The 24,536-nt window shown below is 45.0% G+C and overlaps 4 protein-coding genes across 10 annotated transcripts in view; 2 read left to right on the top strand and 2 right to left on the bottom strand.

Annotated features, from left to right (window-relative positions):
• Nucleotides 1-560, top strand: part of LOC116424642 (uncharacterized) — a 72,911-nt gene extending 72,351 nt beyond the window's left edge. For all 4 annotated transcript variants that reach the window (XM_031971302.2, XM_076367916.1, XM_031971303.2 and 1 more), the window contains one exon: nt 27-560. In XM_031971302.2, the coding sequence (XP_031827162.1) occupies nt 27-55 (29 nt within the window). In that variant the 3' untranslated portion in view covers nt 56-560. The remainder of the gene's footprint in view (nt 1-26) is intronic.
• rept (RuvB-like helicase 2 rept) lies at nt 410-3,072 on the bottom strand. Its single transcript, XM_031971295.2, has 8 exons — nt 3,054-3,072; nt 2,887-2,991; nt 2,410-2,523; nt 1,902-2,336; nt 1,399-1,831; nt 977-1,245; nt 810-915; nt 410-741 (listed from the first exon to the last, which is right to left on the bottom strand). Exons 2-8 carry the CDS (start codon nt 2,890-2,892, stop codon nt 716-718), a joined length of 1,389 nt encoding a protein of 462 aa, XP_031827155.1. The 5' UTR covers nt 2,893-2,991; nt 3,054-3,072; the 3' UTR covers nt 410-715.
• A 5,680-nt stretch (nt 3,073-8,752) lies between these two features.
• Nucleotides 8,753-13,495, top strand: GlyS (glycogen [starch] synthase). 2 transcript variants are annotated; one of them, XM_031971389.2, is made up of 12 exons: nt 8,755-9,063; nt 9,864-10,022; nt 10,083-10,267; nt 10,585-10,781; nt 10,858-11,050; nt 11,151-11,413; nt 11,474-11,684; nt 11,758-11,894; nt 11,971-12,103; nt 12,189-12,575; nt 12,666-12,872; nt 12,931-13,495. In XM_031971389.2, exons 2-12 carry the CDS (start codon nt 9,884-9,886, stop codon nt 12,958-12,960), a joined length of 2,082 nt encoding a protein of 693 aa, XP_031827249.1. In that variant the 5' UTR covers nt 8,755-9,063; nt 9,864-9,883; the 3' UTR covers nt 12,961-13,495. The 2 variants fall into 2 exon arrangements, with proteins under 2 accessions (XP_031827248.1, XP_031827249.1); XM_031971388.2 differs by having other exon boundaries at nt 8,753-9,063; nt 12,666-13,495.
• Nucleotides 13,496-13,639: 144 nt separating this feature from the next.
• The window catches only part of Wdr62 (WD repeat domain 62), a 104,675-nt gene continuing 93,778 nt past the window's right edge, over nt 13,640-24,536 (bottom strand). For all 3 annotated transcript variants that reach the window (XM_031971386.2, XM_031971385.2, XM_031971387.2), the window contains 7 exons: nt 22,091-24,515; nt 19,739-19,887; nt 19,429-19,630; nt 19,033-19,159; nt 18,764-18,957; nt 18,494-18,514; nt 13,640-17,512 (listed from right to left, as the gene is read on the bottom strand). In XM_031971386.2, the coding sequence (XP_031827246.2) occupies nt 17,127-17,512; nt 18,494-18,514; nt 18,764-18,957; nt 19,033-19,159; nt 19,429-19,630; nt 19,739-19,887; nt 22,091-24,515 (3,504 nt within the window). In that variant the 3' untranslated portion in view covers nt 13,640-17,126. The remainder of the gene's footprint in view (nt 17,513-18,493; nt 18,515-18,763; nt 18,958-19,032; nt 19,160-19,428; nt 19,631-19,738; nt 19,888-22,090; nt 24,516-24,536) is intronic.

Raw genomic sequence — 24,536 nt, 5'->3', positions numbered from 1 at the left:
ACACGCGAGCATGTTCTATTTTCCAGATAAGAAGGCGCAAGAGAAGAAAACGTAAGGGATCGGCGACCACGAGACGCGCGCATGGTTATCTTCCTCTGCTTCGCATAGTGACTTCCGTCGCAAATGAAACGACGAATACCGTTGGAGTGTGGATCTATCATCGACGAGGCGACTAATTTGTTAATGCTACGCTGTGCTGCACGGGAAAGAGAATGCGAGAGTGTGAACGAACGAGAGAGAGAGAGAAAGAGAGAGAGAGAGAGAGAATATTTCGTAAGTCGTAGGGTTACCTGAAATGCAACGGAAATCTGAAACGGATTTTCTTGGAGAGCTGCGCGTGTTGCACGGTTATGGAAACTTTACGCCAAAAACTGATCTATATACCTCCGTTAACCGATTAACACGTCAGTCAACTGTTTCCATCGTTAGAAATTTATTAACGGCTGTAACAACGTCGAACAAAATCAAATGTTGCGAGACCAAATTGTAGTCAGCATACAGGCGGTATTTTGTTAAGTTTTCTTTGTATTTAATTCGAAATATATAGCATCGTTTCTGAAACCGCGTCTAAATTGAATCCGCTCGGTCGACGCTTGGCCGAGTAACCTGGCTCGTGCATCGGAGAGGCACTTCGCAAAATCGTCGAATCGAAAATTATCAATGTTTATTGAGCAGCATCGGCGTGGAACTGTATTTTTTAATTATTTATCTATTGTTACGATATCTCCATAGCTTCCTCCGCTGAAACAAAGGTGCGAATCAGTAACGTAGAAAATTAAAATTCCTGATAGGTTCGTCGATCTACTCACGTATTTCGTTAAACATAAAGTCGTCCTGATATTCTTTCAAGAACTGTGCAGACCTATTTTCGTCTAGAAACAGCGAATAAACGCGCTTCACGTCGTCGATATTCACCTGAAAGTACAGATTTTCGGTTATGTTCGCGTTAACGGTGCTGCAGATTTTTTATATTTACTTCGGTGCTCTTCCTTCGACGGCTGACGAGGGAAGCTGTAGTTATCAGCTGAATCGCATATCTGAGCGACGTTTCAAGCGCGATTCTCGTCAACACTGTCAAAGCATCCTCAGCCATTTCACAGTCTTCCTCCTCGCATCTGATCTTCAAAATTTCTTTCAGTTCCTTCTCCTGATATGGACTCGTTGGCACGATGATCATACGGTCTAGCAAATCGATGGGTATACCATGAGGACTTTTGTAGTTTGTCCCTCTGATTCTTGTAATACCTGTACAATGTCCAAATTAATCTTTCGTTTTAACAAACAGTTGTGAACACTTAAATATAATGTCTATCTCCCCTTAAAACTATATGGTATCTGTGGTAAAATCAAGGAAGAGGTAAGAACAGAATTTGAACAGAGGCGCTGTTCTTTGTGTACCTCTATTTGTAGCCATAATAACGACAGGTGCCATTTCGTTCTCCAGTGCCCGATTGAGAAAGGAGAAGCATTCGATGTCCAGCATGTGAACCTCGTCGATGAACAAAACGCCGGGAACGATTTCCGCCTTTCCTTCCTCGCGCCACTCTGCAACTTTCGCATTTATTTGATCTCGTACTTCTGATTTAATTTCGCCGGTGTCGCCAGAGAACAATGCCAGGAATCCGTGGGTCCTGCTGTTTATCACGTCAACTTCGTGCAATGTGACAGTGTGTACTACTTCTTTACGTTTCTGCAATTCGCCTTCGGGACACTGCACGAAGCGCGTCTGCGATCCGGTCGCATCGTAGTCGCGAGCTCTGGTAAACGATCTGCCTAATCTATTGATCTTTCCCGTAGCTTTATCGATGGTTATCACGTCACCAGCTTGCACCTAGAATCATTAAATAATTTCAGAATTTTATTACACATCTCACGAACAAATGTGATACGAAGTTACTAACTTTTTCTTTCATTAAACTGTCGATCATTTTATTTCCCAGGTCATAGATCGTTTCCATCTCTGTCGTTTTCAGTGTTAGTTTACCAACTTTGGCACCGACCCCTGTGGCAGGCCTGTCTACCTGAATTTCAACTACCTCTCCTTCTATAATTTCTGTTTCTTCCTTAATCCTGACACCGATCGATTTCCTAATAGCCTGAGTCAAAGCTTCTGTTTTACTCATTTCCAAAGAGTATATTTCAGAACCTGCCATTGAAGTGAACGGAGTGTCCATTCCTAAAGCCTGAGCCATTGCCATAGCAATGGCAGTTTTACCAGTGCCAGGTTGACCTGCCAACAATATGGCACGGCCTGCTATTTTTCCATCTTTGATCATTTCCAAGACAACACCAGCCGCACGACGGGCCATCAGCTGGCCAACCATACCTTGTGACACCTAAGCAATCATATTTTATTAACCATGAATTTTTTTGATTACTCTATGAATGTATAAGAAGAAAATAAATTACATGGCGTGGTTCTAAGCTATCGTCTAAGCCTAAACCTCTGATGTGAGAATGAGCTCCAATTCTTTCTATTCTAGTGATCTCACGAACTTCCTGAACCTTTGCAGCTGCGACAGCCTGGAATAAGTATACATCAATATTAACATGGCACAGTATCATCCATTTATATACTACATAAGAAGCGTATCCATAGGACAATAGATTAAACAATTGGTTACCATAGTAACACATTTTGCTTTTATACTAGGAATACGAAAAGCCTCAACCAAAAAATTATGCGGCAATTAGATCAGGATATTTTCTTTCACAAAAACGTGATTTGAGAAATTAACTTACTAAATGTATTATTATTCAAGAATATAGGTTCAAGTTTTATAGGTTAGCCGGTGGTAACAACGCATGCACCGTCCACGACACATTACAGACAGTTACAGATTAAGATATTAAAGATAGATAATATTTGTAATAAATAATACTTACCGCCATATTTACAGATATTTCACGTGTGTACTCTAATAATCACAACTCCACGATTATTTGAATAATACCGTCCAACAAATGGCGCCTTCAAATTCCCATAATCACCTGTTATATAGAAATCAGACAAGCTGTAAGAATAGACCCACAGCCTAATCATCCTTTCTTACCGGCTACGAGAAACAATCTGCTCAGACCACTACCGACGATAGATACGCGCGACTTTGAGGTTACGAACTTCACTCGCATACCAAGTGGCGGGGAGAATATATTTCACCATAAGAAGTAATCCGAAACGTATTTAGGTTCAATTGCTGTTTACCAATTGATCAAACAACTTCATGTTTGAGAGTTTCATTCGAGAATAACAAACATAAATAAGAAATTCTACGATCTACATTACCAACAAATTGGTAAACCTATTGCGCCACCTATCAGGAAGATGCTGAAACTTCTAGCCAAATAGTACCAGTATGTCTCCGCCAGGTGGTACCACGGATGGTGCTGAGGAGAGACAAGGACAGATTCATGGGACAGAGAAGGACAGACGTAGTTGATTAGCTGCGCCATCTAGTGAAGTCAAACTGGTACTATTTGACTAGAAGTTTCAACGCTACTGCAATAGGTGGCTCCACACGCCGGTAACAAGGTGATTTGGGTAGAAGTTTCAGAGATTCTAGGATAGGTGGCGCGTATAGTCACAACAAGGGTTTCTCACGCCAGTACAGTAGGTCTCTCTCGGAGATGGTAAGGGGCTTCTCATTTCGATTTCAGCAGTCATTCGCGACGGATCAAGCGGTCTCTCGTGGGGGTTCGAGGGGTTTCTCGTAATGATTCCGGGGGTCTCTCGTGGGGGTTCCAACATGTTTCTCATTTCGATTCGGGCAGTCACTCGCGACGGTTCAAGGGTTCTCTCGTGGGGGTTTGAGGGGTTTCTCACACCGATATCGGGGGGTCTCTCGTGGGGGTGCGAGGGGTTTCTCACACCGATTCGGGGGGTCTCTCGTGACGTTTCAAAGGGTTTCTCACACCGATTCCGGGGGTCTTTCGCGACGGTCAAAGGGGTTTCTCACACCGGTTCCGGGGGTCTCTCGTGGGGGTTCTAAGGCTTTTCTCACACCGATTCCGGGGCTCTCTCGCGACGGTTCAAGGGGTCTCTAGTGGGGGTTCGAGGGGTTTCTCACACCAATTCCGAGGGTCTTTCGCGACGGTTTCGGAGGTTCCTCACACCGATTCCGTGGGTCTTTCGTGGGGGTTCCAAGGGGTTTCTCATACCGATTACGCGGTTCTCCCGCGGGAATTCCAAGGAGTTTCTCACACTGTCTCCTACAGTCACCTCCACGGTTCGAGGGATCGCTCACACCAATTCCGGACGTCTCTCGCGGTAGTTGTAGGGGTTACTCCCTCGACACAAAGGCCGCTTGTTCTCATGCCATTCGGCTCAAACGGAAAGAGCTCGGATATTAGGTATGTTAGAATCTTTTGCCCTCCCTAAAATGACAGATGACCTGGAGAGCTCATATACAACGAGTTTCAAATAAAGAAGCTCGTAGTTTAAGATCTCTGCGACGTTTAACTCTCACAAAAATGGTTCAACAGTTCGGAAGGTATTATGCCAAAGGACTCAAACTAAAAGAGATCCGAAATTTACAGGTTTCGAATCCATTACTCTACTGAAAACTACACAAAACCACGAAAACTGTAATGCCACTTGGCTCAAACTAAAAATGCTTGAAAACCCATTACCGTACGATACTTAACTCTCCAAAAAATGGCTCAAAAGCTCGAAAGCTCTACTACCACGAGGCTCAAACTAAAAAAGCTCGAAAATAGGCCTCACTTGATATTTAGGTCTCCAAAACATGGCTCAAAAGCTCAAAATCTTTACTACCACGAGGCTCAAACTAAAAAAGCTCGAAAATAGGTCTCACTTGATATTTAGGTCTCCCGAAAATGGCTCAAAAGCTCAAAATCTTTACTTCCACAAGACTCAAACTAAAAAAGCACTAATTTCGGGAGGGCCACATACCCCAACGATCTAAACCGAGAGCTTTTTTAGTTTGAGCCCCGTGGCAGTAAAGATTTTGAGCTTTTGAGCCATTTTCGGGAGAGTGTTAGACCCAAGAGATCTAGAATTCGAGCTTTTTTAGTTTGAGCGACGACACAGTAAAGATTTTGAGCTTTTGAGCCATTTTCGGGAGAGTGTTAGACCCAAGAGATCTAGAATTCGAGCTTTTTTAGTTTGAGCGACGACACAGTAAAGATTTTGAGCTTTTGAGCCATTTTTGGGAGAGTGTTAGACCCAAGAGATCTAGAATTCGAGCTTTTTTAGTTTGAGCGATGACACAGTAAAGATTTTGAGCTTTTGAGCCATTTTTGGGACAGTGTTAGAACCTAGAGATCGGGAAATCCGAGCTTTTTTAGTTTGAGCGACGACGCAGTGAAGATTTTGAGCTTTTGAGCCATTTTCGGGAGAGTGTTAGACCCAAGAGATCTAGAATTCGAGCTTTTTTAGTTTGAGCGACGACACAGTAAAGATTTTGAGCTTTTGAGCCATTTTTGGGAGAGTGTTAGACCCAAGAGATCTAGAATTCGAGCTTTTTTAGTTTGAGCGACGACACAGTAAAGATTTTGAGCTTTTGAGCCATTTTTGGGACAGTGTTAGAACCTAGAGATCGGGAAATCCGAGCTTTTTTAGTTTGAGCGACGACGCAGTGAAGATTTTGAGCTTTTGAGCCATTTTCGGGAGAGTGTTAGACCCAAGAGATCTAGAATTCGAGCTTTTTTAGTTTGAGCGACGACACAGTAAAGATTTTGAGCTTTTGAGCCATTTTTGGGAGAGTGTTAGAACCTAGAGATCGGGAAATCCGAGCTTTTTTAGTTTGAGCGACGATACAGTAAAGATTTTGAGCTTTTGAGCCATTTTTGGGACAGTGTTAGAACCTAGAGATCGGGAAATCCGAGCTTTTTTAGTTTGAGCGACGACGCAGTGAAGATTTTGAGCTTTTGAGCCATTTTCGGGAGAGTGTTAGACCCAAGAGATCTAGAATTCGAGCTTTTTTAGTTTGAGCGACGACACAGTAAAGATTTTGAGCTTTTGAGCCATTTTTGGGAGAGTGTTAGAACCTAGAGATCGGGAAATCCGAGCTTTTTTAGTTTGAGCGACGATACAGTAAAGATTTTGAGCTTTTGAGCCATTTTTGGGAGAGTGTTAGAACCTAGAGATCGGGAAATCCGAGCTTTTTTAGTTTGAGCGACGACGCAGTAAAGATTTTGAGCTTTTGAGCTATTTTTGGGAGAGTGTTAGACCCGAGAGATCGAGAAATCCCAGCTTTTTTAGTTTGAGCGACGACACAGTAACGATTTTGAGCTTTTGAGCCATTTTTTGGAGATTTAAGTATCGTACGAGACCAGTTTTCGAGCATTTTTAGTTTGAGCCTCCTGGCAATAGAGGTTTCGAGCTTTTGAGCCATTTTTTGGAGATTTAAGTATCGTCCGACACCATTTTTTCGAGCTTCTTTAGTTTGAGCATCGTGGCAGTAGAGCTTTCGAGCTTTTGAGCCATCTTTGGGGGATTTAAGTATCCAGCAGCTGTAAAATTCATAGCATTTTTAGTTTGAGTCCCGTAGGATGTGACCTTTCGTACGTTTGAGCTATTTTCGGGAGAGCGAAAGACTCAAAAGTTCGAAATTTGGGACCTGTTTTAGTTTGAGTTCTGTGTCATGAGAGGTTGAGAACTATTCCGCCTTCTTTGAGTCACTATAGATCTGAAAATACGAATATTTTACTGCAATAGATCAACGACATCGGTGTGTGAAACCCCTTGGAATCGCCACGAGAGACACGAGAGACACGAGAGACACGCTTCAACCGTCGCGAGTGAGTGCCGGAAACGATATGAGAAACCCCTTGGAACCCCTACGAGGGACCCCCGGAATCATTGTGAATAACCCCTCCGACTACCACGAGAAACCGTCGGAATTGTTGTGAGAGATCCCTTGAATCGTCGCGAGTGACTGCCGGATTCGGAATGAGAAACCCCCTGGAACCCCCACGAGAAACCCCTCGGATTGTTGCGAGAGATCCCTTGAACCGTCGCGAGTGACTGCCGAAATCGGTGTGAGAAACCCCTTGTAACCCCCACGAGAGACCCCCCGAATTGGTTTGAGAAACCCCTCGAACCCTCACGAGAGACCCCCCGGAATTGGTGTGAGAAACCCCTCGAACCCCCGTGAGAGACTCCCGAATCAATGTGAGAAACCCCTCGGACCCCCACGAGAGACCCCTCGAACCGTCGCGAGTGACTGCCAGAATCGGAATGAGAAACCCCTTGGAACCCCCACTGAGAGATCCACAAATAGTATCAGCTTGTCTCCGGCAGGTGGAGCCACCATATACGCTACATCTTTCTCTCTCGTAGCTATATATCTATCCTTGCTTTGTTTCTGCAGATTGGTGGTGCCACCTATTACAATAGCGTTGAAGCTTCTAGTCAAATAGTACCAGCTTGATTGCGCTAGATGGCGCAGCCCATGAACTACGTCTATCCTTCTCTCTCCTATAAATGTTTTCTTGTCTCTCTTTAGCCACCATCGGTGGCACCACCTGGCGGAGATCCACTGGTACTATTTGGCTAGATGTTTCAGCGTTCTCTGAATAGGTGGCACCCCAATCTATGATGTCGAAAGACAAGGTACGATACATGCGATTTAGTAGGTTGAAAATAATTTATTATCTTAATGAATGTTTAATAAATTAGGAAAGGAATTCAAAAAAGGGAAGGAAAATCTAGAGTGAATATATATTTATTTAGTGTTGATAACATTGCAAATGACATGAAAACTGTCATAAGATGTCGTGACCATTCTTTCAGCACCGACGAGAGACATCGTCTGTGATTATACTTTATCCCATATAGACGAGGAACTTGCACTTACCTATGATACCTGAGTCCTCTGCAGGACATACGTGGAATTATTTAATTGACGTTACAATACCGCTGTCGAATACGTTCGCTATGGAAAGGGAACAGCGGAAATCTAATCTAAACTGCATTAGTTGGCATGGCAACTAACTTATCCTATCTCCCAATTTTTGATAAATCTCCAATGTCTTTATTTAGCATAAAAACCAAGTTAAAAAGTCAATCTTGCAGATGCTTAAAAGCTATCCGCTGTAAGAGTATATTTAACAAAATTTTAAATTCAAATTTTCATAATGTGCGTGATCGATTGTCTATGAAATTGAACGGTTTTGCAATTTGAATAATAACTTGGTCACTTTATATCACTACATGTAAATACTTGCAAGATTGTTCTGCGTTAATAAGATTTATTGCCGTTCAAGTGTTAAAAATACATAAAATATCGTGTTGCTAAAAATAAAACATTCTCAGATCTAGGAATACTTTGTAAGAGTCTGTCTCAATAACACGTGATTTTATTGTGATTACAGACTGAGATAAATATATACTGAAAAAAACTTGAAGACGATTATGAGTGTTTCTCATAATTTCTTGTCCAAGTACAGATGTAATTCGTAAATGTTTAAATTAGCTATTTCATTCATCTTATAATAAAAATGATATCGACAACTATAACTATAGTATCAATAACGATCTATCTTTATTAAACAATTCCGTTTTTCTAAATACAAAAGCAATGAAATTCTGAATGCAGAGTTTACTAAATTATTGTTGCAACAATGATAATGGTAACACTAATATACCCTAAGTACAGATTGAATCTTTAGTATAAAATAAAGAAGAAAAGGGAAAGGAATAAACTGACATTGCTAAAAGAAGGGAAGAAAAATTGTGTAGAATCAATTGTTCATTTAAGTGAGAATGTCGGAAATCGTGGGACGCGCGTGTTGGCTGAAAGAAACGCCGAAGAAGCTGAACACGAGCCAAGAAGTGGTCGTTTCATGGTCCTGAGGAGATATCTCGTGCCATCTGTCGTTGCGAAAGAAATCTGAGTAATGCGTTTATCAGCGAACCAACGAAGATTCGTCCGTCGGGTACAAAGTAGGCCGAGAAGCCGATTCGAGGCCCCGTCGAGCCCTTGTGACCTTTCGTAGTTTGTGGTGACCTTCAGTCAAGCTTGGCCGTGGAACTCGCAGATTCTGTCGTCCGCCCACTTGCTCGTCGTCTGTACGGTTTTCCTATTATTTCGAGCAAAAGTAAGTGAATTCTTCCTGCCGAAAAGGGTCGTGTCCGTTTCGTATTTGCTTCTCGCGTTCCAAGTAAGTTTTTTCGGTGTTCTCTCTTTTATCGCGAGCGTCGCGTGGTTCAACAGACCCGGCAAAACCTAGTAAAAGTGGTAATGGTTCGCGCTGTCATTGACCTTTGATAAACTCGTAGACGCAACGTGCTCCTTTCGAGTATGATATTTCCTCGTCGAACTTGACTCGAACTTGCGACGGAAACGTACTTCGAACTGAATTCTGATCACATCGATCTTGATCTTGAAACAGTTCGATCACGGTTGTCAATACAGTTTAAAGGTGAAACAACGCGTTTCACGGTGTATTTTAATTTGAACCGTGTCCTTTGCTGTCCGACGTTCCAGTCATCCGAGTCTCGAGTTGTCACGAATTTCATTGGTTTTTATTATTTCAAAGTGACTGAACAGTGAGTTGAAAATAACGTTATCGGTGCTTATGGAAGTTTGCAATTTCTATACAGCTTACATAATAGATTTATTGCTAATCGTGTTACCAAATATTGTAAAACTTCGTGCGCCGGTTTCTTGTTATCGAGTTATCACAGGAGAACGTGGAGTGTATTTGAAAAAACGGAACACTATGAATTGAGAATGAAGAAAAGTTACTTTCAAATCATTGCCAATAAATGTGTACATACGGGACTTTGACTTTTAGAATTTATGTGAAATTATGAGAATTTTCTTTTATGTATTTTTGTTCTTTAAAAATGAAATCAGGACCGTCTCTGTAACTGCTAATTTGAATTTACAATATAGATTAAAGGGGAGCTAATAAAATGTCAAAGGAACGTGCTTCAAGGAGATTTTATCGTGTAGACAGTAGTAATGACTTGCTTGAATTTATGGATCGTGGATATACTGCACAACATGAGAACAGATGGAATTTTGAAGTTGCATGGGAGGCAGCCAACAAAGGTATTTACAATTTAAGAGACTATTGTTCCAGGAATAATGAAAGTAATCATTTTGTTTTAGTTGGTGGAATATATACAGTGATACGTTCCAAAGCATTTGTCTCAACAGAGGAAATGGGGGATCAATATTGTCTTATTGGTCCCTACAAAGAAGCTTGTGCTCGTACAGAAGTTGATGAAGCAGATTTTCCACGTAATAGTCCACTGCATTTAGCTGTTCAGGTTCTCCGCGACCAAGGATTCAAAGTAAGCATACGCAGAACATAAAAAGTTATTTCTCGATAAAAACATAATATTTCTAAGAAGGGAAATATGGCAAAAAGTACCCTATGAATAGATTATTCGAAATATATTGGTTGTATCTGTAGAGATATACGTCTATCTGTTGAAATTGTTTATTATGTGCCAAGAATAATGGTTTGGCTAAAAGCCAAGTGCAAGCCCAAAATTAATTCAAGGGCAGTTGCCCCAGTAAGTGCACCATGCAGTTCTTCCTTATTTTATCCAAGATTGTTTCAACAAAACGATTAAAAGAGAAATGAATAACGAGACTTCTTATTGAGGTGGTAACAGGAACTTGGCTGGTGGATGGAAACCCTCAAATAATCCTGTTTGATATTGGAAGTGCAGCATGGAAGTTGGATGAGTACAAACAAGAATTGTGGAACACCTGTAACCTTGGTATTCCTCATCTTGATATAGAAGCGAATGACGCCGTTATCCTCGGCTATCTCGTTTGTCAGTTTATTTCTGAATTCAGGTAAATATCACGTTGTACGGTGTCTAAATACTTTTCGTCACTTCCGATCGACTAATCGGTATGAATCATATTTCAGAAAAGCGGCCGAAGGATATTCCGACGTTCCACCTCGCGTGGTTGTTCACTGCCATGAATGGCAAGCGGGTGTGGGTTTGATTGCTTTAAGAACCAGACACGTGGATGTAGCCACGGTTTTCACAACACATGCTACACTGCTTGGTAGATACCTCTGTGCAGGAAAGATTGACTTTTACAACAATTTGGATCAGGTACCATATCAATATTATCACCTTTGATCAAAGGTCAATTATATTTCCATTGAATCTGATCTGGGAATGTTAATACGAAGTTCGATGTGCATTCTTACAGTTCAATGTCGACGAGGAAGCAGGGAAACGCCAGATTTACCATAGATATTGCATGGAACGAGCTGCCACTCACTTAGCCCACGTATTCACAACGGTCTCAGACATAACTGGATTCGAGGCTGAACACTTGTTGAAACGGAAGCCTGATATAATTACTCCAAACGGACTGAACGTGAAAAAATTCGCCGCCTTACACGAATTCCAAAACTTACATGCCGTTAGCAAAGAAAAGATACACGAGTTCGTTAGAGGCCACTTCTACGGGTACGTATGAATAAGGGGAATTTTAATTCATCGTTTCCTGTGCGATATTGTATCTTTTAGTCACTATGATTTCGATCTGGATAAGACCCTGTACTTCTTCATTGCCGGACGTTACGAGTTTGGAAACAAAGGCGCGGACATATTTATTGAAGCTTTAGCCAGATTAAATCATTATCTAAAGACATCTAGACCCGATACAACAGTGGTCGCCTTCCTCATCTTTCCAACAAGAACCAATAACTTCAATGTGGAATCCTTACGTGGTCACGCGGTAAGTCGAATGATCTTCGTGTTAGACTGGAAGATGGTACATCGGTTCTTATAATTCCGTCTTCTCATTAAAGGTCACTAAAGCGTTACGAGATACGATCAACGACATACAACAAAAGAATGGAAAACGCATGTATGAATTATGTTTGTCCGGGCGCATGCCTGACGCTCAAGACCTTTTGCAAAAAGAAGACATCATCAAAATCAAACGGTAAATGCACTAGAGAATTAATCGACGACGATATTTTAGATTGAAGAAACATTAATCGCCCTCGTTCTTTGCCTAGGTGTTTGTTCGCTTTGCAGAGAAATGGTCTGCCACCTGTCACCACACACAACGTTATAGACGACTGGAATGACCCGGTATTAAACGGGATCAGAAGATGCAATCTGTTTAACACTGTTCACGATCGAGTCAAGGTGAATGCAACGCATTACTGTTCAAGGTCACACATAGGCACCTATCACTGTACGAATTCCCCGTTCAATTTTTTCTAAATTACAGATAGTATTCCATCCAGAGTTCCTCTCGCCCACGAATCCATTATTCGGCCTCGATTACGAAGAGTTTGTCAGAGGATGTCACTTAGGAGTATTTCCGTCCTACTACGAACCCTGGGGCTACACACCCGCGGAATGTACCGTTATGGGCATTCCTAGCATTACCACGAATTTATCCGGATTTGGTTGCTTCATGCAGGACCATATAGCGGATCCGATGAGTTACGGTATTTACATTGTCGATAGACGGTTCATCGGTTTGGAGAACAGCGTTCAACAACTAGCCCATTACATGTTCGACTTCGCGCGACTCAGCCGGCGACAGCGTATCATTCAAAGAAACCGAACCGAGCGTCTCAGCGATCTTCTGGACTGGAGAAATCTTGGCATCGTAAGTGACTTTGGATCGTGTCCTTCGATCGGTGTTTCTACGTTCTCGTTTGTCGAATGGAAGCAAGTTAAGTGGTGATTATTCTTTCAGTATTACCGCCAAGCCAGAATAAAGGCTTTGATGACCGTCTATCCAGAATTAGCTTCGGAATACGCAGAAGGCGGAGTAGGTCGATTCAGTTATCCAAGACCGATCAGCGAACCACCGTCGCCCTCGTCTTCGAGACACACTACTCCGGCTGCTTCGGTTCACGGATCCGACGACGAAGACGAAGACGAAGTTGACGATGAGAAAGAGGTGCGTAAGAAGAAGGCTTCTCTTCGCCGTGCAATGTGAAAGTTATTTTCGTTTGCAGCTAGAGGAGCTACGTCAAACTGGCAGATAAAAATCCGAAGCTATCGGAGAACTAGAGAACGATGACTAATTTTCTGTATACTAAATAAGTGCGTAGGGAGACTTTGCAACAGTAGTGCCAAAAAAATCTCATATGAGTACATATGGTTCTCCATGAAGAGTTAATCAACCAGCCCATTCGTCACATTTTTTATTGTATCAGTAGCTCCGCACTCGTATTTTCAGTTAGTTCCGCACCACCATGCATCGATCATTGACAAACGACAGTATATAGAAACAGTATTTTACACGACCACGCAAAATTATTACGAACAACAGTCTTCCACGAATCAAACTCGCACGTATAAATGTTCCATGAATCAAATGATATTGTTGTATTTTGAAAACTATATTTCATGTTATGCATATACATATATGTAGTGAGTGGAATGTGTTCCTATTGTATAGAGAACGGTTATATTTTTATGGAAATCAGCACGCGAATGAAAATTTCGTAACATTTTTAGTTTTCCAATCATTTTGTTGATGCAATGTTTTCTGAAAATAAAATTTTTCTAATATATATATTTATATAATATATATATATATATATACACACACACACATACACACACATACATTTTAACCGAGCTTTCGTTCTTCAATGAAGAAAACTAACAACACGTTTCGACTCCGTGGCGACTTTAAATTGTAAGAATTATTATATTATTAATCGTTAACATAATATACAAAAAACAAAGTGCTAAAAAGTTACAATTCTCTTACAACGAAATTATTACATTTGGCGTTTCACGATTACCAAAACTGTCTTGCCATCTTGCGAAACTCGAAATAAATATGTACATAATTAAGTAAACGAGTAACACGTATGGTTACGTAACAATACGACTTAATATAACAAGAAGTACAACAATATACAAAGCCACTAATAATCTTTGCGATCGATTAGAAGTATCTTATTAATGTCTTTGATGATTATTACACTGAGAGAGAGATAGATAGATAAGATAAGATAGAGAGAGAAAGAGAGACAGAGACGATGGAAATTTGGAATGGTTCATTACCACGCGAAGCTTGGGCAAATACAAGGAGGTGTATAACACGAGATTCCATATTTTTTTCTTTTCTCGGCTTCCGTGTTCATGGTCGCTTACACGATTTTACACGCGGACACGATGATAACGACGATGACAAATATGGGATTGGCGATCGATGCGTTCGAGAATGCTGATGTCGAATACAAAATAGCGTAGTCTCTACGGGTATGCAATGATATATTAAAAACGCGATCAACACCTTCACCGTCGAAGCCAGCGGTCGGCCTCGATTTCGTGAAACGGTTCTCTGAATCGATAAGGTTGAACGGTATCAGTTGTGACGCCTGTGCGTGACTACGTGCGTCTCGAACGAGGCACACGCGATAACTGATACTTTTGATTATAAGCAAATTAATCTCTAGTAGGTTACAATGCGGTCACGACAGTTTTAACGTTAGGTACTTATTGCTTCTACTGCTGAGCGGGAAATGTTCGGAAGAGGGCGGCTAAGGTGTTGACCCGTATCATTCAGGAATAAAATCACCTCTGAGAAAAACAGACAAACAGAGAAAGGTGGTCACACGGTCAGGTAGAAAGGCGGAAAACACGGACCGGTCTGAACCGTTCTAAAGGAAACAACGATTTCCGCGAATCGGTCGCGTACCTCCTAAGGTAAGGCTAAGGAGAGCCTCCCGCGCGACGAATCGCGAGCTCGTAGCACAACCGATCTCACGTTTGAATCCTACAATATTACGATCTCGCGTCTCATCGCGCGAGAGAGATCCCTGGCTCGTTTCATCCGGTGCAACTGTATAAATTATCATAACCGACCCGAAGCAAGCTTTCGAATATTCGCGCGAACGTGAGACTGAAGATATGTTACAAGGTTTCTATCGATGAGGATGAACGACACGCTAAAGAAGCAACGAACACGTCTCTCGCGGACGGAGTGCGCGGGAACGACGATCGATCGTTATAAACCTAAATGGCACGTTTTTATACATTACATACAATCCGAAATAACTCTACGGAGAGAGAGGATGTCAGAAAACCAAGGGCGATATTCGAACAATGAGGGACAGGGCTGGAGGAGAAGGAGAAACCGAACCGCGCACGTGTTGGCGACTCACGTGTGAAAATTCATTAACGATAATACGTGTTCGTAATACTCTAATTCCTCGATGCAGAGCGAAGAGCGTATCGACTTCGAACCCGGTGCAACGATTCAACGAAAGTTTATGACGCTTTGGAACTATTTCCTTTCTTCATCATCTTCTTCATTATCTTCTTCATTATCTTCTTCTTCTTCGTCCTCTTCTTCTTCATGATCAGCATCATTTGTTTCCTCTTTGTCCTTCGTCTCTCAACGTTAAATCACGGTGTAAAAATATTTGTAATCCCTATGACAAAATATGCGATCGCTATGCAGCAGAGTTTCTGCGAGTTCAATGCCGACTGCGACTCGAATCGATCCGTCCAAGAGAACTGAATTCCTCGCATCTATCGTTCAAATCCGTCCATACAGGTCTTTTTTTTTGGCGTTTAGTTTATAGTTCAACGGTCGGGAGAGTTCTATTCTACCGCGTGTATCTGACCAAGTGGAATCAGCAAGGAACTGAGTTGTTCCGTTTCGCGCATCGATTTGGGAATATAAAATCACACACGATTCGAACCCTACCCGCGACGCACCGGACAAGCCCTACTGCGAAGCCCTATCAGTTCCTTTCGTCGTTCGTCTAAACGCGTCGCCTAACGGCTAGGAATTCTATATAGTCTCGTTCGTGCTGGCAAGTTTGCACCGCTCGCTGCTCATTCTTAATTACAATTTCGCCGTGCCGAAGTTCTCCGAACGCCGGGGGAAGGAAGGGAGGCTCCTTTTAGACCGTAGGTACAGACAGCCTTTGGTTACACAACAAGAAGACTATTATGATATAATATCGCGCATTAGTCGATAAATATATATATATATATGTATATATATATATGTATACTCGGTCTGATAGCTAATCTAAGAGTCTTTAGTTAATTGGCATTTCACGGCGTATGGCCTCAAGATACGAGTGAGTTTCACGCAGCTGATTTTCCATTGCTTATCCCTCCGGTCGGTTCGACGATCGGTTCGACGATCGGCCCGAAACGTGGCGCCACGTTCGTGTCGGATCGCTGGGAATTAGCCCGTTCGAACGTCCGCGAAACAGTTGATAAATATTCGCTAACTTTGGCTACAAACACCGTCCGGTACACGTACTTACACACGATATTCACGACTACCGATTTCGACTCGGCTCATCTAGTATTCTCGGAAGCTCCGCCAGAGCCTTTCTTCGCCAGACGGATCGTGGGCTGAAGGGAACGCGCACGCTCGTCTTTCCAATCTCAAACTTCTCGTCGGAGAGCCGAAAGCTACTCGTTCCTCGGAACGAGGGATTTTCATTCAGGAATTTCCAAGTTTGCGGAACTGCTGTGTTCCCCACGATCGGTTGACATTCTCCGACGATCGTAGGGTTAACGCTAGAACGATTGGGCTGTCAACGCTTCAGGACCAAAAGAGAACTATCTTCCTGGAGGTGACAAAATTTAAAAGTATTTTCCTCGATACATCCGCAGAGAAGTTACACAGTGAAGTTACAGAAAATGAATCGTCCGGTGAATCCAACATTGCTTTAATAGCGTGCAACAAAAGTCCCGAGAAGCCTCAACAACGCAGCGTTGCATTGGTATTACAAATACGATATTAAACGATACCTGGACGCATTTAATATTGACGAGCCATTTGAAATTTCGGCATTTTCCCTTCGTCTTCAAGTATCATGTAATATTCTATCCGTAACGCTCGTTAAAATACATCTTAATACTCGACGACTGTTCCTCAGTAAGCCCGCAGTACACGTTGCTCGAGTCGCTCGACAGTTCTAGCGTTAAAATCTACAGCGCGACATCGTCTCCCGTTCAGCTCGTCGACTGACCGCGTCAGACTTCTGGAGAGACCAACCGAGAGGGGTTCGAGATAAGACAATAGGAGTGACGAGGAGAGTATAGGAGCACCTCCCGCGTAAGGGAAGAAACACGTTTAGTAGTTAGGGGCGCGGGCGTCGGTGGCATCACGGTGGGACGTGTCCCGATCGTTGTTCACCCCGGAGAACTCGCAGATGGACGGATTTTACGTGTGGCTCGACTGCGGTCCCCCCATCCTTTGCTGCATCATGGTCAGCAGCAGCTCGGAGTACTGCTGCATCATGTTGACCACCTTACCCTGATCCTGGCCGGCGAGCAGTTCTTGGAAAGTGGCGGTCGCCTCGTTGACGACCACGCTCTCGGTGCCGGTCGCCGACGATCCGTCGACGCTCGCCTGTCCACCGGCGACCACCAGCCGCAACGTGCGCATCGTCTCGTTCACGGAAGACTGGAGGCCGCGCAGCATCGTGTCCCTGTCGATGCTCGCCCCCTCGTCCTCTTTGTCTATCGTTAGACGCTTGTACAGCTGCACCACGTTGTCCGCCGTCCGCGTCAGGTCGTCCGCGATCGTGTTGCACAGCTGCGTCGACACTGCCGAAGAAAAGCGTCTCTTTAGCGATGGGAACCATTGATTCTGGGCTGGGAACGCGTTGTCGGCGTTGTAGGGACTCTTTTGAATCGTTCTCCACTGACAAAGCCGCTCGAGGAGAAGTCTTTGGACACTTCTGCATTCAACTCTTCGCGCACCGTGAAATTCATTTGTAGATACTCTGGCAACGTTTGAGATACAATAAATCATTTATACCATTGAACCCTGTTTTATTACTAATTCCCAAGCCTGTTACCGAACGCCCACGCGTCCAGTCGAGAATGAATTTTGTACAGGTACTGTGCCAAAGTGCCTATCGCGCGAGGCGGCCCTGTCAGCTGAGCTTGCATTCTCGACAACGCGTCGCGGACACTAACGGATGCTGACACGGTCCAAGAATGTGGCATCCGGTCCAAGAAACGAGGGAATCGATGAATGAAAATCGTGCAGCGTGCAGGTTACATCGATTCTAAAATCCGTAATGAGACCATGCTATTGCGATCGTGACCTAGAGACTCGGGTAGTGTCCTAACGATGAGGCAACTATTCGCGAAGTCTATACGGCGAGCTAACAGTCTGTTTCGTAATTGTCTTTCGGAACGCTCGAGCTCTTATGTACAATATTTACACCTTCGCGAATGAACCAGACTCGAGACGCGATGGAAGAACGTATATTCTAGATGAACGGTTTCCATTCTGACTGATGAGAATGCGTAAAGCGAGGGAGGGACACTAACGACGCGCGACGATCAAAGATTTCGATGAGACTGTCGCGTCCCCCTCGACAACCGTGAATGCCGGGTGTAGCGTGTTTTATGTACAGCGGCCTACAGACTAGACTCTAGTCTGCGCTAGACGGCCCGCGGCGAGTCGGTTCGAATGGTTTCGTTTGGTCATAGCATGATCACTTACAAATTTTTTCATACACTCAAAGACTTATTATTTTCACAGGACAGCATTCTCAATAGGCGTCTTTAGTTTACCTAATGTTTTGTCCGTGCCTACTGCAAGAGTAAAACTTTCATTAGATGACAGTATCTCGGAAATCGTTCAAATGAAAAAAAAAGGAAACAACAATAGTAGTAGGTTAATATCGCCGACGGGAACAATATTATCGTCCGTCGCACCGTTTCCAGGTGTCGTGACGGAACTGACAACTGCAATCTTGCATGCTTACACTTCGGTGATCGTGAACGTGACAATGGAAATGGAACAGAAGAAAGAAACGCGTGAAAGAGACCGCGGATAATTACATTCGGCACTGGCTACATCGATGGCACGATCGGTATCTTTGACTGGCAGCTCCTGAGGACTGGGATCCAGCTGACTCCTGTTGGCCGTCGATATCCTCCCGGCGTTCTGTCCTATCGAATTGCTTCCGTTGCGGCCGTTGGCGATCACAGTCGTCGATCCCGATCTTCTCACTGTCGTGCCGGGTAGACTTAAGCTGGAAAAAATCCCGCGATAAACGTCAGACGTTTGTCTCCGATCGATGTCTTTCCAATCAATTTCGAGAACTTACTTCGCAGTAGAATGATCAATACTGATGCTTCGAGGTCTGGGAGGCAGCGCAGGCTTACCCCCGTTCCCATTCGAGGACGTGTCCTCCGAACTCGAATCTTCTTGATTACCCACTTGACTTAGATTTACTGCAAAAGAATAAGAGGAGAGAAGGTTAACCTTTTGAACTATGTCCGAGGTGTTCAATTCTATCCTGCTACACTATTTTCAATAGCATCGGTGAACAGAGTTTACACCGTTTCACGTAAAACGATCAACAAAGGTATCGAAAGGGAAACGTAAAAGGTAAGTGCAGAGAGTTAATCGAAAGGGACTAAAAAATGAGTGGTTAGAAACGATGTTGCAAACGAGGTTCGAGAAGGAAGAAGACGGTTGGTAAAGGAGACGAATGACGTACCACTCGAATACGCTCCCTGCATGCCTCTCCTCCTGAGGACCGATGGTAAATTGCTGTTGGAAGAGGAGCTGGTCTTTATTTGATGATTGATCTTATTCTGCGAGCTGATGGTCGGTCTCATCAATCCGCTGATCCTGCTATTCGCGGTTTGGTTGTTCCATCCCCTTCCGGTGCCAGCTCCGACGTCCGATTCGGAATCGCTCTGCGGAATCGTCGATCGAACGGTGAATGGGAGTCCCTCCCTTCCCTCTCCCTCTATCGGTCGCGATCGTTTCGCAATAAAATGACTCGCGGACGAGATGAAAAATACCTGATTCAAGACGCCGACGCTGCTGCTTCTGGTTATATGGGAAGAATGATTCTTCGCCGAACCGTGCCGAGACTGGTTTCCGCTATTCGCGTTTCCTAGTCCACTTCGCGCGGATGCGCTCGCATTCTTATTACCTACTTTTCCTGAAACTATTAACGTTCGTTAACGCTGCGCCCAGTCGGCCGGATGAGATTTCGACTAATTGGATCTCTAAGAAAGATTTCGTTGCGCGTGTATGCGCGCCGCGGAAAAGAAGAAAATGATAATCGTTGCTCGCGGCGTATAATAAAAGAGATATCAAACGATCGGATACTTTGAACGTTTATTACAGTGTTTACGGTGATCGCGGGTCGTTCCAAAACAAGCGATTCACGAGGAAAGTTTACGCTCGGACCGTTAAGCCGGCCGAAATCGTTCGATCCCGCGAGTACTCTTTAACGGTACGCGCGCTCCCGAGTTTCGCTTGATTCGTCGGTTTACGTTTATTCGAGTAACAGTATTCCCGTGCCAGTTTAATCGTACCATCGGAAAGAAACACGATCGCCGATCGTGTTGTGCGAACGATATATATCATTGCTAGATTTCAGATTTTGTTTCGAGTTTAATGTAAACGCTTCCTCGACGAGGTTCAGCGATTGCTCCTCTCGTTTGCGCACCGTTGCGCCAGCTAATAAAGATGCGCTGGCAACGATCAACGTCGGAGTAATTCCAGCGTGAACCGTGCACCGGACACACCGTGAAATCGATTCGGAACTGGACGCGATAGTTCGTGAACTTTTGGAACGACCCCGAGAACCGCGGCACACGATTAAAGGGTACCTTGTATCGGGCCATGCAGTAACCTATTTGGCGGGCTGACGGAAAGATCACTCAGCGAGCAGGCACGTCGCATGCCACCCCCCTCTTCTTCGCTGTCAAAAACTTTTGACGAGATTCGCCCCCCACTACTGCCAACTGTCGACAACAACACGCACACACATGCACTAAGCTACGGTTCTCTCATAATTTAAAAGTCAATTTTTGTGTATTTGTCTTTTTCTCGGAAATGCTCCCTTCGACCCTGGAAAGACCGAGGTGCCGGGAAATAAGCGACTTACCTGTACCATTTATTCGAACGATGCTTCTCTAACGGCTAAATTACTGTTCTCTTTAAACGCCGAATAAAGTCGAATAAAGACTTTTTGTTTTCCACGAAGTTTTCTTCGTTTACGACTCGCGAAAGAAAATATCTCTCGATTTGTTTCCAGCGTTTCGGAGCGGAATCAATTTTGACTAAATAATTACAGAGAATCTCTTCGATCAGCAAGTAGAGGCTCAGTCCTTAGTCTTTCCAGGGTGAAACTTACCTCGTTCTAATCGTGAATCGAGACAGGCTAAACACATCTCCGAAGTTTGTACAACGAAATGAGAAAAAAAAATGACATGTGATGAGCTGTACACTTGTTGTTCGAGCGTTATCGTGAGCAGCGAGCTTCGATTCATTGACTGCGACAGCGCAAGAACGAAACGGGCTTCTTTCATTTTTCATGCTACCGCGGAAGCGACGTGCGCCAAGTAATGAATTACCGATCGACGAACAGTGGCCACGAAGACGAAAGTCCTCCAGGCACTCAAGCTCTTTCGCGTCACTCAAACCAATCGAGCACTCGAGGCAGCTCAGTGAGACAGTTAGCTAGCGACGACGGGAAATATGCGTCAGTCGAGTCATCGCTAACTGTAGCGCTTTGGTAAATGATTAAAAACAATTAATGTGTACGTTAAATGCAAGAAAATTGTGTGTTCGATGCCCGGTCGAAGTTGATCGTACTTTTCCTAGATCGAGTGGAACGCGATGTTTCCGATGCGATCTCGAGTGGACAGGTTCGATCAACTTCCACGGAGCAGTTTCGTTAATAAATCGGATCGTAAGAGGATCAATGAAATCGGGAGGGAAGCGGGAATCGCACTACATCGTGAGGACAAAACATGCTGCGTCGGTCGCGCGGTTCATGCCAAAAGAAAATTAACTGAATATTCATAAAGCGATGTACGTGTCTTTATGAATAAAAGCGTTCAAACTGAAAAGTACATGATCGCTGCCGTTCCGAAATAAAACTGGCTAACCAATAACGTCTCGGTTGAACGTACAACGACGCTTAATCGATAACTGTACACACGTTCGTGGACGCGGCGGCGAATAACGAGGATACAAAACAAACGGGGACACTTGGTCGGTTGAATCGTGCTGCTTAAAAATATCGTACCGCTGTACACGACTACTTCATACAACTGCGATCGTACGGATGCGGTATACAGAGAGACAGCTACAGGCTAAACTAAAACGAGGAATCCGACTGTTCGCGGTTCGAGTACCTGCGTAAAGATGCTTGGATGGTATTATAGCCTGATTAATGGTGGGCAAGGTTTTCGTCCACTTCATGTGGCTCTGACACCGCGAAGCTGGCGGCCACATTCTCTTCGGCGAGTTGGTGCAGCTGGACGCGGACGTGGACGAGCCGCTCTCCATCACCGACCTGTCTATCGCGGACGTGTCCGCCCAGTCGCTGTCCTCCCCGCCGGAGTGCAGCCTGATGTCGCGTCTCATCGCGATTCTACTGTCCCGCTCTGCCTCCAGTTTCGCGAAGTTCTCGCTGGCCTCTTGGCAATGCGTCATCCTCAGACATTTCTCTTTCATGAAGTACTGCTCCCGCCTGACCAAGTTCTCGAACTCCCTCGAAAGCAGCTTCACGGTCCCCTCGATCGCCCGCGTGATCCTCAGGTCCACGTCCATGTTGTCGATGCGTTCGTTCGAGCGTAGATTCGCGGTTGTTTGCATTCCGGGCGTCTGTAGGTCGCACGGCACGCCGCCGGGCTCCAGCGAGTCGTACGTTTCTTGCGTGTCCTTCGTCGGGATCTGGTTCTCGTAACAGCAAACGTGCGAGTTGTCCCTTTGATCCTCGCCGGTGTCGCAGTCCCGATGGGGCGGGTCGTTCGCCTCGAAACCGTAATTGTCCATCGGGCCACCGGCCTCGTACAGCATGCACTTGTCCGCGCGACGGTTCTGCAGGCTGTAGAACTTGGTCTTGGGGTCCGCGTTGTCGGTGAACTGCAACGAATAGGCCGGTGACTGCAGGAACTGCTCGATCCTCTTCGAGTTCTCCAGGGTACTCGCCGCGTCGGCTTTACCGCCGGAGTCGTTCCGCGCGGAACGGCCGTCTGCTCGCGACTGGCTCCCGTACTCGTCGGACTCCGACTTCGGCCGAGAGGAATTGGTCGGCGAGTCGACGTTGTACTTGTTCCAGGCGGGACGCGCTCTGTTCCGCATGCTCTGCGTGCGAGCGGAGTTGCGCTTCGGCTTCGGCGGCTTGTGGGCTACGAAGTCGTTGAGGAACAGCATCGACTGCGGCTCCTTTGGCACCTTCAAGCTGTTGCTCCTCGGCATAGTGTCCGACTTGGTTCCCATTCTCATTTCCACGTTGGCGTTGTCCTGCTCGTTGAAATTGAACTCGTAGTAGATGCAAGTGGCTGGCCGCACTCCGTCCTCGGGGTAATTGTTCTCGTTCTTCGCTTTGCTTATTCTCGTGTCCTGGAGGGACTTGGATCTGAAGACCGCTCGGCAAGCCGTCGAGTCGTTCACCGGATTCTGAACGTCGTTCGAGGGCTCTAGAACGTTGTTCGGATTGCCGCTGTAGGTTTCCGAGTTCTGCCTCTTCCGCTTGTAATGGGAGTCGAACAGCATCTCCAGGGGCGCGGACTTGACGAGCGAGTCCGAGTCGTCGGTCAGCACGCTCTCGGTGCTTCGGTGGTCCATGTTCTCGTGCAACGGGAACATCTGGTAATCGGACTCGTCGGTTAGGATGCTCTCCTGGCTTCGGCCTGCCTGCATTTTACGGCGGGACAGGAAGAAGCTCGCGCTGGAGTGTCGATCGTTGTCGTAGTGACTGTAATCGAGAATCTCGGCGCTTCCCTTCGAGAACGACTCGACCGACGCGTCCGACAGGATGCTCTCCTGCGACCCGGTGAGTATCCGCTTCGGGAAAGTCTGATAGTTGGAGTAAGCTCTGTGTCCGTCGTGGTGGCTGTCCATGTGAACGTTGATCTGATAGTCGCTGACGCATCGTCGGGGCGGATTCTTGAAGTCGCCCTCCAACGAGTCGTCGCTGAAGTTCCCGTTCCCGTCGTCGGCGTCGTCCAACGCGTCGTTCAGGGTCTCGATGTTGCGCTCGTTCATCGCCGGCAGGCTCTCGAACGACTTCGCTATGTTCTCCATGTCCTCCTCGTTGTCGTTCAGACCGATAAAATAGCTGCACGACCGCCTCTTCTGGGCGAACCTCGCGAACCGACTGACGTTTTTCTTGCACTGTTCCTTGAGGAGTTTCAGCTCCTCGCACACGGGCGACTCGGGCAACGACTGATTCGGCTTATTCAGTGACAGCTTATACTTTTCAGTTTTTTTCAGGGTCAACGTTAACGGGCGAGTAAGCGACGGTCTCGTCTTGTCGCTTATACACGACGTAGTCTGACTTTTGGACAAGCAGTTCTCGGAGATTGGAGTAGTATCTAGCTTAGGTAGCGCATTCCCCACACCCGACACTTTGTTAATGAGTTGTTGAGGTTTTAACGGAGGCTTTGGGTTCGGTATTGGTTTGCAAGGATTTATCGGTTTCGAGTATTGTGTCTGTTGACCGGGTTTGTTGTTACCTGTGCTCAGCCTGTTCGAACGATGATGCTTCTCCGGTATATGGCTGCTCAAGTCGGATATGCTTTGGCTGGACTTTAACGAGGACTTGTACCCTACCTGGAACGCGAAACACGGACA

Source organism: Nomia melanderi, chromosome 5 (assembly GCF_051020985.1).
Source record: "Nomia melanderi isolate GNS246 chromosome 5, iyNomMela1, whole genome shotgun sequence".
Classification (NCBI taxonomy): domain Eukaryota; kingdom Metazoa; phylum Arthropoda; class Insecta; order Hymenoptera; family Halictidae; genus Nomia; species Nomia melanderi.
The sequence above is the reverse complement of the archived record's forward strand: the minus strand, read 5'-3'. Positions and strand labels throughout refer to the sequence as shown.

Bases quoted from the DNA above. Each gene is read 5' to 3' on its own strand.
- GlyS (XM_031971388.2), top strand. From the start codon at position 9,884: ATGTCAAAGGAACGTGCTTCAAGGAGATTTTATCGTGTAGACAGTAGT. The intron at 11,414-11,473 runs GTACGTATGAAT...TGTATCTTTTAG, and splicing joins GTTAGAGGCCACTTCTACGG to TCACTATGATTTCGATCTGG. The intron at 11,895-11,970 runs GTAAATGCACTA...TTCTTTGCCTAG, and splicing joins GACATCATCAAAATCAAACG to GTGTTTGTTCGCTTTGCAGA.
- rept (XM_031971295.2), bottom strand. The intron at 2,337-2,409 runs GTAATTTATTTT...ATGATTGCTTAG, and splicing joins ATAGCTTAGAACCACGCCAT to GTGTCACAAGGTATGGTTGG. The intron at 916-976 runs GTAAATATAAAA...CTGTACTTTCAG, and splicing joins GTCGAAGGAAGAGCACCGAA to GTGAATATCGACGACGTGAA.